The sequence below is a fragment of the Eleutherodactylus coqui genome, chromosome 11 (assembly GCF_035609145.1).
Source record: "Eleutherodactylus coqui strain aEleCoq1 chromosome 11, aEleCoq1.hap1, whole genome shotgun sequence".
In the NCBI taxonomy this organism is placed as follows: Eukaryota; Metazoa; Chordata; class Amphibia; order Anura; family Eleutherodactylidae; genus Eleutherodactylus; species Eleutherodactylus coqui.
The window spans coordinates 141,264,811-141,280,780 of record NC_089847.1 but is presented as its reverse complement, the minus strand read 5'-3'; the positions used below and the strand labels follow the sequence as shown (position 1 = coordinate 141,280,780).

At 52.3% G+C, this 15,970-nt stretch overlaps 1 protein-coding gene across 4 annotated transcripts in view; it reads left to right on the top strand.

The window, feature by feature from the left end:
- Window positions 1–15,970, top strand: part of INSC (INSC spindle orientation adaptor protein) — a 203,979-nt gene that overhangs the window by 60,936 nt on the left and 127,073 nt on the right. For all 4 annotated transcript variants that reach the window (XM_066583699.1, XM_066583700.1, XM_066583702.1 and 1 more), the window contains exons 3-5: window positions 3,837–4,182; window positions 9,280–9,332; window positions 9,453–9,576. In XM_066583699.1, coding sequence (XP_066439796.1) covers window positions 3,837–4,182; window positions 9,280–9,332; window positions 9,453–9,576 — 523 coding nt within the window. The remainder of the gene's footprint in view (window positions 1–3,836; window positions 4,183–9,279; window positions 9,333–9,452; window positions 9,577–15,970) is intronic.

Here is a 15,970-nt window from a genome sequence, read left to right as displayed (position 1 = left end):
TCCCCCTAGTGGTGGCTGTATATATCTGTATGTAGTGAGCTCCCCCTAGTGGTGGCTGTATATATCTGTACACAGACGCCATCACCTTAGTGGCTGAGGACCACTGGGCCTCCACTCTTCTGACTGCTCCCCCTAGTGGTGGCTGTATATATCTGTATGTAGTGAGCTCCCCCTAGTGGTGGCTGTATATATCTGTATGTAGTGAGCTCCCCCTAGTGGTGGCTGTATATATCTGTATGTAGTGAGCTCCCCCTAGTGGTGGCTGTATATATCTGTATGTAGTGAGCTCCCCCTAGTGGTGGCTGTATATATCTGTATGTAGTAAGCTCTTCCTAGTGGTGGCTGTATATATCTGTATGTAGTGAGCTCCCCCTAGTGGTGGCTGTATATATCTGTACACAGACGCCATCACCTTAGTGGCTGAGAACCACTGGTCCTCCACTCTCTGACTGCTCCCCCTAGTGGTGGCTGTATATATCTGTATGTAGCGAGTTCCCCCTAGTGGTGGCTGTATATATCTGTATACAGTGAGCTCCCCCTAGTGGTGGCTGTATATATCTGTATGTAGTGAGCTCCCCCTAGTGGTGGCTGTATATATCTGTACGCAGATGCCTTCACCTTAGTGGCTGAGAACCACTGGTCCTCCACTCTCTGACTGCTCCCCTAGTGGTGGCTGTATATATCTGTATGTAGTGAGCTCCCCCTAGTGGTGGCTGTATATATCTGTATGTAGTGAGCTCCCCCTAGTGGTGGTTGTATATATCTGTATGTAGTGAGCTCCCCCTAGTGGTGGCTGTATATATCTGTATGTAGTGAGCTCCCCCTAGTGGTGACTGTATATATCTGTACACATACACCATCACCTTAGTGGCTGACAACCACTGGGCCTCCACTCTCTGACCGCTCCCCCTAGTGGTGGCTATATATATCTGTATGTAGTGAGCTCCCCCTAGTGGTGGCTGTATATATCTGTATGTAGTGAGCTCCCCCTAGTGGTGGCTGTATATATCTGTATGCAGGGAGCTCCCCCTAGTGGTGGCTGTATATATCTGTATGCAGGGAGCTCCCCCTAGTGGTGGCTGTATATATCTGTATGCAGGGAGCTCCCCCTAGTGGTGGCTGTATATATCTGTACACATACACCATCACCTTAGTGGCTGAGGACCCCTGGGCCTCCACTCTCTGACCGCTCCTTGGTTTCAGGGTCATACACATACATCCAGGTCTCATCCATGGTGACCGGTCCATCCAGGAAGTTCTTATCAGTCCGTAAACGCTGACAGATGGACCGGGAGGTTGTCACTCGATGCTCTTCTGATCTGTTGTCAGACATTTGGGGACCCGCTGTGCAGATACCTTCTTCATGGATGATGACACAAACCCGTTCCCCACAAACCCCCATGATGGCGGCTATTCCTGCCGCCGGCCGATTCTCCAGTATGAGGTTGTGCGCAGCATCGATGATCTCCGGAACAACAACCCCTCTGGGTCGTCCAGGACGTTCCCCATCATTGGGGCTGAAGTGGCACCCAGTCCATAACTGTAGAGTATGAAGGGCATTGCCCCCCGATGTCTGCCACATATCACCAGGAATATCCGCCGCCGACTTCATCACTCCTCTGCTCTCATTGGCTGTGAATATCGCCTTAGACTCCGCCATTTTGTTTTCCCGCGTGCCGAGATCACTGTGGCCATAAGCTACAAACACCTATATTAGACACATAAGGCATCATGGGATGCAACATCCGTTACCATGGAAACAAGAACACAAAGCCAAAGACTTATCAGCACCCCCCTTATCATCAGCACCCCCCTTATCATCAGGACGGTAATAGAGCATTTTAACTCCACGTTGGCCGAGGCGTACACCCCAAATATATCTGTAGACGAGTCCCTGTTGAAAATCCTGCCAGTACCTGCCCAGTAAGCGGGCGCGGCATGGCGTGAAGATGTACAAGCTGTGCGAGATGGGGGTACACCCACAAGCTCTGCATCTATGAGGGGAAGGACTCCAGAACTGAGCCCCCAGAATGCCCCTGGTGCTGGGGGTAACTGGTGCGCCCACTGCTAGAGCAGGGTTACCATCTGTACCAGCATATCCTTTATACCAGGGCCCCCGTGTCTCAGAGCCTCGGAACAGTCAGAGAAGCCCCCCTAAGACACTCAGAAGGGGTGCGAGCCGGGCACAATGCAGCCACAATGTGTCGTGTGTCAGGTATGAGGACAAGAGGGATGCCCTTACACTGACCACTACACACGGGCGCAGCAGTACCCCTGCCCAGTGCAAAGACCCCCAAGCCGGACTGTGTCCTCGACTATAATAAGTACATGGGAGGGACTGACCCATCAGATTTGGTACTGGAGCCATATAATGCCATGCCGAAAACATGGGGGTGCTCCAGAGAACTGTCCGTACCCCTCGTACAGATGGCATCATACAATGTGTTGTATCGGGGTGCAGGCCAGAGGGGGACCATCCCTGTAATTCAGGAGGAAGTCATCAAGGCCCTAATATTTGGGGACTAGGAGGTGTGGGGGGGCACGAGGATTGTACCAGGGCCGCACCCTCCCAGTGACATCGCTCCCCTAGTAAGAAGGGAAGGACCCAAAAGAGGCGCAGTCTGCTATAACCAGGGATAAGGAAGGGCACCTATACCACTGTGAACCGTGCCCCACGCCACCTGCCGCGTATAACAGATGGTTTTATATCTGCCGCCTGAGGTTCTTATTGCCCTGAGGGACTCCGCACAGCTTGTACATAAAGCCACAGGCCCTCCTGAGCCCGACCATGCACCCACATAGGGGGCATCTCCATGCTCAGGGGCAGTTGGGTAACACATCATGGGGTACTTTTTCTCCTTCTGCCCCTGGTAAAAACCAATCTGGGCGTAAAGGTGAACATTACTGGAAAATTGGAATTTTTCATTTTCAACTCAAATTGTTAAAAAAAATCCCTCAAACTCCTGTGGGTTCAGAACGCCCCTTAATAAGTTCCCTGAGGGTCTAGTTTCCAAAATGGGGTCAGTGTTGGGGGTTTCCAATGCCCGGGCACCTCGGGGGCTGCAAACACTACATGGGGGCTGAAAATGATTGCTGCTAAATCTGCATTCAAAAAGCCAAGATGCGCCCCTCCCCCCTGAGCCGCCCTGCGCCCAAACGGGTTATGTCCACATATGGGCCATTTCTAAAAGCTGCGGCATCCGGGTAACACACGCCAGGCTGTGCTTCGTGCCAACGCCGGCTGTTCACAGAAAAGATGGTTTTATATTGAAAAGCTGTAGAAGAATGGAGCTGTTCTCACCTTCCTTTAATTCCTGTAAAACAGCTAAAGGGTTAATAAGCTTCCTAAATGCCATTGTGAATACTATGAAGGGGGCAGATATTAAAATGGGGCAATTCATGGGGATTCTGGTACACGGGCTCTTAAGATCCGCGTCTGAACTGAGTCGCTCCTTAACAAATCCAGACATTGAAATGTGCCAGTAATGGGAAAAATGACTGCGAAATCAGTCCGAAAAACCTAAAATACACTTAAAATGTGACTGCAGTATGAAGCGGGCCGACGGGAACTGTGCCGCCCGACCATCTTACAAAGGGAAAAAGTCAACGTTTGAGAATTGTGATTTTTTCCCCCAAATTTTCCGTACATTTGGATTTTTTTCTCATAAGGACACAATGTATGGACATAAAGTGACCGATGTCAGATTAGTACAATAAGGCTGGGTCCTTAAGGGGTTAAAGGTTCTAGTAATCTTCAGATTGGCCCTAAACTCCTGACCTTGAGGCCCAGTGGAATGCGGTTGGTGGCAGCGTGTATAATATGGCGTCTCTTGCAGGATGAGCCTCATGCGGGTGGACTCGGTGCAGCGGTGGATGGATGACCTCCTGCTGATGACCGAGTGTGAGTGCATGTGCATCCTCCAGTCTAAGCCCATCAGCGTGGATGACGACTCTCAGACGGACCTCATGTTCTCCTCCCAAGAGAGCGCCCACAACAGCCTGGAGATGCTGCTGCGGAGAGCCTGGATCATCAGCACCGAGCTCACCAAGATCGTGCAGAAGCTGGAGAAGAACCGATGGAAGCGCATCCATTCCATGAGCCTCCGAACCAACTGCCACGTGCGCTCCATGATCACCGAGTACAACATGTTCTCCAGGAACTCCACAGAGCAGATGCAAGAGGTAAGACGGAAACTTCCAGACCCATCGTGGAAATACAGGTCAGGGGATGATCTACAGGGGAGGCCACCGCTCATGGTACACCAGTGCTGGCGGTGCAGCGGTGGTGGCCAGGGGCTCTCCACAGGGGTCCCATCCACGTCTCAATCACCTCCTGCATCAGTCACTGCAGCCGAGGGCAGTCTTCAGATGTGAGGGAGGTAGGACAAGGGTCCTCGCTGTCTCTGCCCAGCAGGTCATGCCAAGATCATGTTCTTCTCAGCAGAAAAGGTATAGAATAAGATGAAGGTTCCCATTGATTTGCCCGTAAGCTCTTAGAACCTTACATGGGTTGTCTGAGAATTAAAGGGATTGTCCAGGATTAGAAAAACATGGCTGTTTTTTTTCCCAGAACAGCACTGTACCTGCCCTCAGGTTGTGTGTGGTATTACAGCTCAGTCCCATTGACCATAAAGGAGTTTTCTGGGACTAAAGTTAATAAAAATTGACTACTCCCCTATCCGCGGCAGCTCCCCGTCCAGCGCTGCAGCCCTGGTGCCCGCCGTATGTAACCTGGAGGAAGCGGCGGGCGGTCACGGCCGTTCATTGTGCATGTAACTGCTCAGCCATAGAAGAATGACCGCTGAAGCCTGCAAGCGGCTGAGTGGTCACATGCACAATGATTGGCACATGAACGCCCGCCGCTTCTCTTGGGGTCTGTGGAGCAGGTATCGGGGCTTCCGCAGTGACGAGGAGCGGCTCTGATAGGTCACTACTCCATTTTTATTTATTTTAAGCCCTTTTAACTTTATTTTTAAGTAATGAAGAACCCCTTTAATGGAGCTGAGCTGTAATCCCAGACTCATCCCAAGGACAGGGGGCGCTGTTTCTGGAAGAAGACAGCCATGTTTTTCTAATCCTGGCCAACTTCTTTAACACTTATTACCTATCCATAAAGCAGAGGTCCAACACTGACCCCCAGTGAGGGATCCCCCATATGAATGAAGTGCTGTCCGCAGCGATCTCCAGCGGTCCCATAGACGTTACATGGAGCGGCAGAACATATGCTAGAACACCCCTGCATTCAAGCAGGCTAAACATCAGCCAATGTCAGAGCCCCCCACCTAATGTCAGAGCCCCCCCCACCTAATGTCAGAGCCCCCAATCTAATGTCAGAGCCCCCCCCACCTAATGTCAGAGCCCCCCCACCTAATGTCAGAGCCCCCCCACCACCTAATGTCACAGCCCCCCCCACCTAATGTCAGAGCCCCCCCACCACCTAATGTCAGAGCCCCCCCCACCTAATGTCAGAGCCCCCCATCTAATGTCAGAGCCCCCCATCCGATGTCAGAGCTCCCCCATCTAATGTCAGAGCCCCCCATCCGATGTCAGAGCTCCCCCATTTAATGTCAGAGCCCTCCATCCAATGTCAGAGCCCCCCATCCAATGTCAGAGCCCCCCCATCCAATGTCAGAGCCCCCCATCTAATGTCAGAGACCCCATCTAATGTCAGAGCCCCCCCATCCAATGTCAGAGCCCCCCCACCAAATGTCAGAGCCCCCCATCTAATGTCAGAGCCCCCCCATCCAATGTCAGAGCCCTCCATCCAATGTCAGAGCCCCCATCCAATGTCAGAGCCCCCCCATCCAATGTCAGAGCCCCCCATCTAATGTCAAAGCCCCCCATCCAATGTCAGAGCCCCCCATCTAATGTCAGAGCCCCCCATCCAATGTCAGAGCCCCCCATCTAATGTCAGAGCCCTCCTCTCTAATGTCAGAGCCCTCCTCTCCAATGTCAGAGCCCCCCATCCAATGTCAGAGCCCCCCCATCCAATGTCAGAGCTCCCCCACCTAATGTCAGAGCCCTCCTCTCTAATGTCAGAGCCCCCCATCCAATGTCAGAGCCCACCCATCCAATGTCAGAGCTCCCCCACCTAATGTCAGAGCTCCCCCATCTAATGTCAGAGCCCCCCATCTAATGTCAGAGCTCCCCCATCTAATGTCAGAGCCCCCCATCTAATGTCAGAGCCCCCCATCCAATGTCAGAGCCCCCCCATCCAATGTCAGAGCTCCCCCACCTAATGTCAGAGCCCTCCTCTCTAATGTCAGAGCCCCCCATCCAATGTCAGAGCTCCCCCACCTAATGTCAGAGCTCCCCCATCTAATGTCAGAGCCCTCCTCTCTAATGTCAGAGCCCCCCATCTAATGTTAGAGCCCCCATCCAATGTCAGAGCCCCCCATCCAATGTCAGAGCTCCCCCATCTAATGTCAGAGCCCTCCTCTCCAATGTCAGAGCCCCCCATCCAATGTCAGAGCCCCCCCATCCAATGTCAGAGCCCCCCATCTAATGTTAGAGCCCCCATCCAATGTCAGAGCCCCCCATCCAATGTCAGAGCTCCCCCATCTAATGTCAGAGCCCTCCTCTCCAATGTCAGAGCTCCCCCACCTAATGTCAGAGCCCCCCCATCCAATGTCAGAGCCCCCCCCATCCAATGTCAGAGCTCCCCCACCTAATGTCAGAGCCCTCCTCTCCAATGTCAGAGCCCCCCATCTAATGTCAGAGCCCCCCATCCAATGTCAGAGCCCCCCCATCCAATGTCAGAGCTCCCCCATCCAATGTCAGAGCTCCCCCATCTAATGTCAGAGGCCCCCATCCAATGTCAGAGCCCCCCCATCCAATGTCAGAGCTCCCCCATCCAATGTCAGAGCTCCCCCATCTAATGTCAGAGCTCCCCCACCTAATGTCAGAGCCCCCCCATCCAATGTCAGAGCCCCCCCACCCCACGACTGGATACATAGTCTCTCTCCTGTGGTTAGGTGACCAGTGCTGATTCTGGGATAGCTGTTGTAAGGGGCCCAGACATCTTAAGGTACCTTTACACGGGCCAATAGCCTCCAGAATGATTGCCCAAGCGAGCGATCAGTGCCCGTTGGCGCATGTAGACATGGCTGCCAACAGGGCACTGCGTGGGATGTACCCACGACCTGCTAGCAATGAGTTGTAATGGAATGACGGTTGAATGACTTCTCATTCAGTGTGAACAGGAGTTGCTCAATCTACAACAGACTGCCTGTTTACTGTGAATGGAGGTAAGTGGTCGGAGGAGATCTCCAGCCGCTCCGCCTCTGTTCTCTAACTATTGCTCCTGTGTGAAAGCCGCTAGGATGACCGTTGGGCAATTATAGACCCAGCAGTCATACTGCGTGCGGATACTCCTGGAGGTCTGCGGGCCGGAGAGACAGAACATCAGTGCCTTAGGACCAAACTCAGGAGAGAACTTCCTCTTCTCTTCATCCTCCTTCTCCTTTTCATCCTCCTCTTCTTTTTCCTCTTCTTTCTCTTCTTCCTCTTCATCCTCATCATCTTCATCACCTTTCCTCTTTCTCTTCTTTCCCCTCTTCCTTCTCCTCCCTTTTATCCTCCTTCCTTTCCTCTTCTGTCTCTTCTTCCTCCTCTTTCCCCCCTTTCACCTCTTCCTCTTCTTTTAGCAGTAGTCAGTTTGCCTGAAACTCAGGAGAGAACCTCCCCTACCCCTCCTCCTCTTCCTCCTCCTCCTCCTCCTCCTCCTCCTCCTTTTCCCTCCTCTTTCTCCTCTTTATTCTCCTTCTCTTCTTCTTCTCCTCCCTCGTTCTCTTCTTCTCCTCCCTCGTTCTCTTCTTCAACCTCTCAGTCTTAATAGATCACATTTGGGGTGACCACTCTAATATCCCGCCGGTGTATTTTGAGGGGTCACTGACCTTCGCACTGGGGGTGCTCTTTACATCTATGGAAAGAGTGAAGCCCGCTCTCCCAGACTGGACATCAGAAGCAGAGAAGGAAACCGACGGATGGATCCACTTCCAAAACACAAGATTTCTTCCAACCCTCATTCTGGCTCCATCTGACCAGGAGATGTTTCTCCGCTGCTCAGTGATACAAGTTTTGCGCTCTTTTGCCCGCTGGAGTCTTTCTGTTTCTCTAATGGCGCCTGAACTGGTCGCCCGCTGTTATACCATCCGTGCGGAGGAACGGCGAGTTGTGCGTTCGGACACGTTAGTTGGAGCTCCAGCGTTGTATTCAGCTGACTGTGCAGCCTGTTGGTCAGAACGATTCCTGACATCCTCCTCCGACCCCTTTCAGGGATGAGTTGTTTCCGTCCGCAGGATCCCCTCTCGCTGGATGTTTTCCTCGATCGCGCCATTCTCTGTATACTCTCCACAGTGTTACATGATAACCCCCCCTCCCCTGCGGTTGGCTATGAGCCCCCGGCTAGCCCAGCACCGATGACCGGCCTCGCTGGAAGTCGCTCCGATCGCTGGATCTTCCATCTAATGTGGATTCACACTGAAACTGATCCGCAGAAAACTTGTCACGTGACTTTATGCCGCGCTCCGGAGTCACGGGGGGAATTACCATCAATGAAGGGGCTGCTCGGCGTATATAGTGTCTTGTACTCAGGACCTTCAGTATGAAGGAGGGACAGGCAGGAGGTGCAGTGAAGGCTCAGTCTCCTGAGTGATGAGGATGATGAGGGTTGTCTTCATCTGCCGGTATTTTATAAACTTTGTAACATTTCTGCTCTTTGTCCCGCGTGACGTGATTGTATTTATTGGCTTATAGGATTCAATTAGCATCGGGGGTTGGGGGACGACGGCGGCCGTCACTTAATTGGACGGATCTGGCGGCAGATTGTTTATTGCGATAATTGAATGACTTCAGGTTGTTACAAAAACGCAAAGCAGAAGCTGAATTATCTGCTGGTAATTTGCAGAGGTCGGATCCATCACATTGGCGGCGCAGCTTTTGGCGGCCGCCTCTCCACTCTCGCACACTTATCCCGCTAATAGTTGCTTGGGATCGACATAAATGATGGGAACAAATAATGTGTTCTCCGGTGTAGAGCCGCGTAATAACGTCTAATGAAAGCGAACGCAATCACATCGCAGCAGATGAAAAATATGTTTTCCGGATGCGGACGATTGACTTGTTGGCTGCGTGATGTGAATGTGCGGCTGACACCGCCAAGTATTTATAGCTCTGCTGATATTTACGCTCGGACAGCGGCCTGATGTTTGGGCCGCATTCTCCGTACTGGCCCTTTAAATCCGGCTGATTACAAATCCTGCTTTTATTCCTCCCCAGTATGAAGCTTTACTGATGGAGAAATGCGCAGAACTCACCGCCATCACGGAAAGGTAAAAACACGAGGGATCTGGGGCTTACCCTGATATGACTACTGGGGGGCACTAGGTGGGGGCAGTGAAGCCTGGCCCCCGCACGCCCTGTCTGCCAGCTGACCCCTGTATCTCTTCTAGGTGGGCCCAGACACACGACGAGGACGTCCTGGCGGCGATGAAGGTCTCTATCAATGAGGTCCTGACGGCGGTCGGACAGTCGTTCAGTCAGCTGATTAATCTCGCCTTGATCCAGGAAGTGAAGGTAAAGGATACGACATCGCGGGGGGGTTGTTACTACAAGGCGGTGGGTGTCATTAAAGGGGCGTTTCTGCCACTTGGGGGCGGGACTTCCAACATTTAGATAAGTGCGATACTTTATACATGTTACATTGTATCTAACAGCCAAAGCCAGGGGTGCACAGGGATGTCCTCTCTCAAGTAATATACCCCCAGGGATGCCCCCAAATGTAAAGATGCCCCAGAAGTGCCCCCACACAACAGAGATACGCCTAGTAGTGCCCCCCAGTGTAGTAAAGATGCCCCTCACAATAGAGATGGCCCCAGTAGTTCCCCACAAATGTCATAAAGATGTTCCCAGCAGTGCCTTCATAAATAAAGATGCCCCCTTACCTACTTATCTCTTTTCCTCTTCTCAACTTATGACCTGCTGTCTGTTTGCCGGATGGAGGAGGCGCTGCCCCGCTACTCTGCTGCCCCAGTACCCCATTGCCCCGCTACTCTGCTGCCCCAGTACCCCATTGCCCCGCTACTCTGCTGCCCCAGTACCCCATTGCCCCGCTACTCTGCTGCCCCAGTACCCCATTGCCCAGCTACTCTGCTGCCCCTCTACCCTGCTGCCTCCCTATCCTGCTGCCCCTCTACCCTGCTGCCCCGCTACTCTGCTGCCCCAGTACCCCATTGCCCTGCTACTCTGCTGCCCCTCTACCCTGCTGCCCCTCTACCCTGCTGCCCCACTACTCTGCTGCCTCGCTACCCTGCTGCCTCCCTATCCTGCTGCCTCGCTACTCTGCTGCCCCAGTACCCCATTGCCCAGCTACTCTGCTGCCCATCTACCCTGCTGCCTCGCTACTCTGCTGCCCCAGTACCCCATTGCCTCGCTACTCTGCTGCCCCAGTACCCCATTGCCTCGCTACTCTGCTGCCCCAGTACCCCATTGCCCCGCTACTCTGCTGCCCCTCTACCCTGCTACCTCACTATCCTGCTGCCCCGCTACCCCTTTACCTTGCTGCCTCGCTATCCTGCTGCCCCAGTACCCAAATACCCCACTACCTTGCTGCCCAGCTACCCTGCTACCTCACTACTCTGCTGCCCCGCTACCCACCTGCCCAAACCCACAACTAATGGAGGATGGTGGAGCCGGCGCCACCAGCAGATGCTCTCAGCACTATGCCCTCACCAACGCTGTGTAATAACATGGGAGTGTGGCGACGGGGAAATACGGTGGTGGTGGTGTGGGGGGGGGGGGGGGCGCCGCCGATTCCTCGCTGTTTACAGTACAAAACACTTGGGGGTCACAAGTCCTTTACCGGTGTTTAAAAGTCGCAAAGTTCTGTGCCACAAATTGTGACTTTTGTGCCTATTTGTTCCCCACTTTATTAAAAGTGGGCAGGGCTTAACAAAAAGGGGATGTGGCCTTGCAAACTATATCTGAAATGTACGCCAGCTTCGCGTTCTCCTCGTGGACCGCCCAGACATGACTCCAGTTTATAAAGAGCGAATCAAAGCAAAGAGTGCAACCCACTGGAGTCACAGCCAAAGCTGCAGCGAAAGCCTTCGGCCACTTCTAGAGCTGCGCACGCCGCGTTCACATGGAGAGATTTGCACAAGCATTGATGTTTATTGGGGGGTTCAGACACAAGTGTTTACGTGTCAGCTTGTCGTATTTTGGTCCGTATGACAGACCTAATGGCCCATGAAAGGCAATGGGATGGTGTGAACATGCATCATACGTGCGCCAATGTGGGCCGTGGAAACGCGGCATACTTCATGGACCAAAGCTGCATCCGCCCGTGTGAATGAGCCCTAACAGTAGATTCGGTGGCATCTTTGAAGTTTCTCTGCCTATGAAGTATATAGACTTCTCTGGCCGTCTGATGGTCCAGAACGCCTGCCGATCCGGCACCTGCCATGATTCCGGATCTTTCTGTATAGAGATTCCTTTATTGCCTTGTGGGCGACCCGCGGACCGGCAGCTCGAGGGTTAATGCCATCACTGCGCTCTGTCTGATCGCTATAATTGCGTTTTTGATCTGCGGCTGTAGGAATCCCCGTCGTAGAGCGGCGGGGCGCCATTTCTCCCCCCTCCATTAACCCAGAATGATGTTCCCGGTTTTGGCAGCGTTCTCAAAGAAGATTATTTGTAGGGAAAATACTGTCTCCACGGATCGGCAGGACTGAGCGAGCGGCGAACGGGCGCTGACAGGCGGCGCGCAGTGAGGTCAGCGCTGACCAGACGCTTCAGAAGACGGATCTGTGTCTGCTGTACGCTAATCCATTGTGAGTGATGTCACACGATGATGTAATGCTGGAGCCGCGCGTCTGCCTGAGGTCACACAGCTGCAGGAAAGGCCACCGATTATTGTCATTCCCTCCCAGATTCTACAAGTGGAAGACCCAACAAGAAGCCGGACGGCATTATGTACTGGAGTGACAGGCGCTGCAGAAACGGACATCCTGTAAGGCGGGGGCAGGGCGAGGGTCGCGCTGGGGGGTTGGTAACATTCGAATAATCCGCCTTATTTATTCCCTTATTGGGACAAAGAGAAATTTCTGCTATTATTGGAGGCGTTCGATATTCTGTCAGACTGCTGAGTCATGTGACCTTCGGGGCGCGACCGCACCGGATGACCGCCAGACACACCTGCACCCCAGTTCTGTCTCCTCTTCCTCCCTGGTCTGCGAGAGTGATCATCAATCTGCAGTCGCTTATAACTGGGCTACAAAAGAGCAGAGCTGCAGTGTAAAGTATGAGTCACAGTTAGATAACAGCCTCTGTCATGAGTGAGACAGATGAGACAGAGAGATACACTCCATCCGGAAAGTCCTCACGCCCTCTCACATCTTTTACATGTTGTGTCCCCCTCATTCTGCACTCAGCACCCCATAATAACAAAGAGGCAACAGAACCCGAGAAATCCTCGTATATTTTGAAAAAATGTGAAACTCCCATTGTATTCACACCCCTTGGTATGATACATGTAGCTCTGGGACCTCCCATTTGTCTGGATCATCTTGGAGATGTTTAATTGGAGTCACCGGTGGTAAATTCAGCTGGTAGGACATAAAGGCCCCCGTCTAGAGAAGGTCTCACCTTTCACAATGCATATCGGAACCAAAATCAATCCCTGCGGAGGACAGAGACTGGATTGTGTGGAGGCTCCAATCTGAAGAAGCTACAAAGCATTTCTGCTGCCCTGAAAGTCCCCAAGAACTCAGCGGCCTCCATAATACTTACATGGAAGAACAACAACCAGGACTCTCCCTAGAGCCACCGACCCACAAACTAAGGAGAAGGGTCTTGTAAGAGAGGAAACCAAGAGCCAAAAGGCTCCCATAATACTTACATGGAAGAACAACCAGGACTCTTCCTAGAGCCACTGACCCCCAAACTAAGGGGGAGAAGGGTCTTGTAAGAGAGGTGACCAAGAGCCAAAAGGCTCCCATAATACTTACATGGAAGAACAACCAGGACTCTTCCTAGAGCCACTGACCCCCAAACTAAGGGGGAGAAGGGTCTTGTAAGAGAGGTGACCAAGAGCCCAGTGGCCCCCATAATACATGGAAGAACAACCAGGACTCTTCCGAGAGACGCTGACCCCCAAACTAAGGAGAAGGGTCTTGTAAGAGAGGTGACCAAGAGCCAAGCGGCCCCCATAATACTTACATGGAAGAACAACCAGGACTCTGCATAGAGCCGCCGACCCTCAAACTAAGGGGTAGAAGGGTCTTGTAAGAGAGGAGACCAAGAGCCCAACGGCCCCCATAATACTAACATGGAAGAACAACCAGGACTCTTCCTAGAGCTGCCGACCCCCAAACTAAGGGGTAGAAGGGTCTTGTAAGAGAGGAGACCAAGAGCCCAATGGCCCCCATAATACTTACATGGAAGAACCACCAGGGCTCTTTCTTTCTAGAGCTGCCGATCCACCAGACTAAGGTGGAGAAGGACCGCGGTAAGAGAGGAGACCAAGAGCCCAGCAGCCCCCATAATACTTACATGGAAGAACAACTAGGACTCTTCGTAGAGCCGCCGCCCCACAAACTAAGGGGAAGAAGGTCTTGTAAGAGAGGAGACCAAGAACCCAGCGGCCCCCATAATACTTACATTGAAGAACAACTAGGATTCTTCCTAGAGCTGCCCACCCCCAAACTAAGGGGGAGAAGGATCTTGTAAGAGAGGTGACCAAGAACCCAGCAGCCCCCATAATACATGGAAGAACAACCAGGACTCTCCCCAGAGCTGCCCACCCCCAAACTAAGGGGGAGAAGGGTCTTGTAAGAGAGGAGACCAAGAGCTCAGCGGCCCCCATAATACTTACATTGAAGAACAACTAGGATTCTTCCTAGAGCCGCCGACCCACCAGACTAAGGTAGAGAAGGACCGCGGTAAGAGAGGAGACCAAGAGCCCAGCAGCCCCCATAATACTTACATGGAAGAACAACTAGGACTCTTCGTAGAGCCGCCGACCCACAAACTAAGGGGAAGAAGGGTCTTGTAAGAGAGGTGACCAAGAACCCAGCAGCCCCCATAATACATGGAAGAACAACCAGGACTCTCCCCAGAGCTGCCCACCCCCAAACTAAGGGGGAGAAGGGAGGTGACAAAGAGCCCAGCGGTCACTCTGGCTGAGCTCCAAAGATCCTGTGTGCAGACAGGAGAAACTTCCAGAAGGTCGACCATCACTGCAGCCTCCACCAATCTGGGCTTAATGGCAGAGGAGCCTAAAAGAAGTCTCAGTAAGACACATCAAAGCTGCCTGGAGTTACCAAAAAGACCCTCAGACTGTGAGAAACAAGATGCTCTGATGACACCAAGATGGAACTTTATGGTCTCCAAGTGTTCTGTCTAGAGGAAACCAGTGGCACCACTAGGTGGAGTATCATGCTGGGAAGGGGGGGACCGGACACGAGGGATGGAAACCAGGTGCCGCTCATCACTGGCCCAATACAATCCCTACAGAGACGCTTGGTGGTGGAGCATCATGCTGGGGGAAGGGAGACCAGTCAGGGTGGATGTGTAACTTTCTGCAGCAACCAAGGTATAAGGCACAACACTGAGGAGATGGCGGGGATAGAGATGGCACTTGTCACGTTGGCTCTACCAAACTACTCCCCAGAGAGATACGTACAGCCTGAGCCAAGGCACCACTAGGCCTCTTCCAGGCAACGCTAGGACAGCGATTACCTGTATAGATGTGTAGCGGACTGAAGAAGTTATCACTCGTGACGCCACCGTTCCTTCACATCGATGGTTGTCCAGCGGAGAAAATAACAGAGTCCACACACGATAAAAGTTGAATACCTCAATCACTGGGAACGGGCAGTGACTGGAACTTTTATTTCATTAAAGATAACTTTCACACACCAGTGCAGGAATAACTGTTGAGCAAAGTCTAGTTATCTGTATGACTCCACTCCTGGACACACACACTCCGGGACACAGGATGACACCAGGCCTATAGATCTAGTTATCTGTATGACTCCACTCCTGGACACACACACTCCAGGACACAGGATGACACCGAGCCTACAGTCCTAGTTATCTGTATGACTCCACTCCTGGACACACACACTCCAGGACACAGGATGACACCGGGCCTACAGTCCTAGTTATCTGTATGACTCCACTCCTGGACACACACACTCCAGGACACAGGATGACACCGGGCCTACAGTCCTAGTTATCTGTATGACACTACTACTGGACAGAACACACTCCAGGACACAGAATGACACTGGGCCTAAAGTCCTAGTTATCTGTATGACTCCGCTCCTGGACACAAAAAGTCCGGGACACAGGATGACACCGGGCCTAGAATCCTAGTTATTTGTATGACTCCACTCCTGGACACATACACTCCTGGACACAGGATGACACCGGGCCTACAGTCCTAGTTATCTGTATGACACTACTACTGGACAGAACACACTCCGGGACATAGGATGACACCGGGCCTACAGTCCTAGTTATCTGTATGACTCCGCTCCTGGACACAGAAAGTCCGGGACACAGGATGACACTAGGCCTATAGTCCTAGTTATCTGTATGACTCCGCTCCTGGACACATACACTCCTGGACACAGGATGACACTAGGCCTACAGTCCTAGTTATCTGTATGACTTAATAGGCCATTTATGCTCCTCTGGGTAATATGCAAATAAGGGAGATGGAATAATACCTCCACAGCGCCATCTATTGTAAGGCAGCATTCCTTCAAGGCAAAGTTAGACTTGTATACAATGACTGGGAATTAAAAGCAAAGCCAGACTCTACATACAGACATCTGTTTCAGGGTATTTGCCCTTCATCAGTGTACAGTAGGAGTCTGGCTTTGCTAGTGAGAGGCCTGGGACAGGGGTCAGAAACACTATCTTTTCTCTTTTCTCTTTCTTTAGAAAGAGCACCTAGATGGTG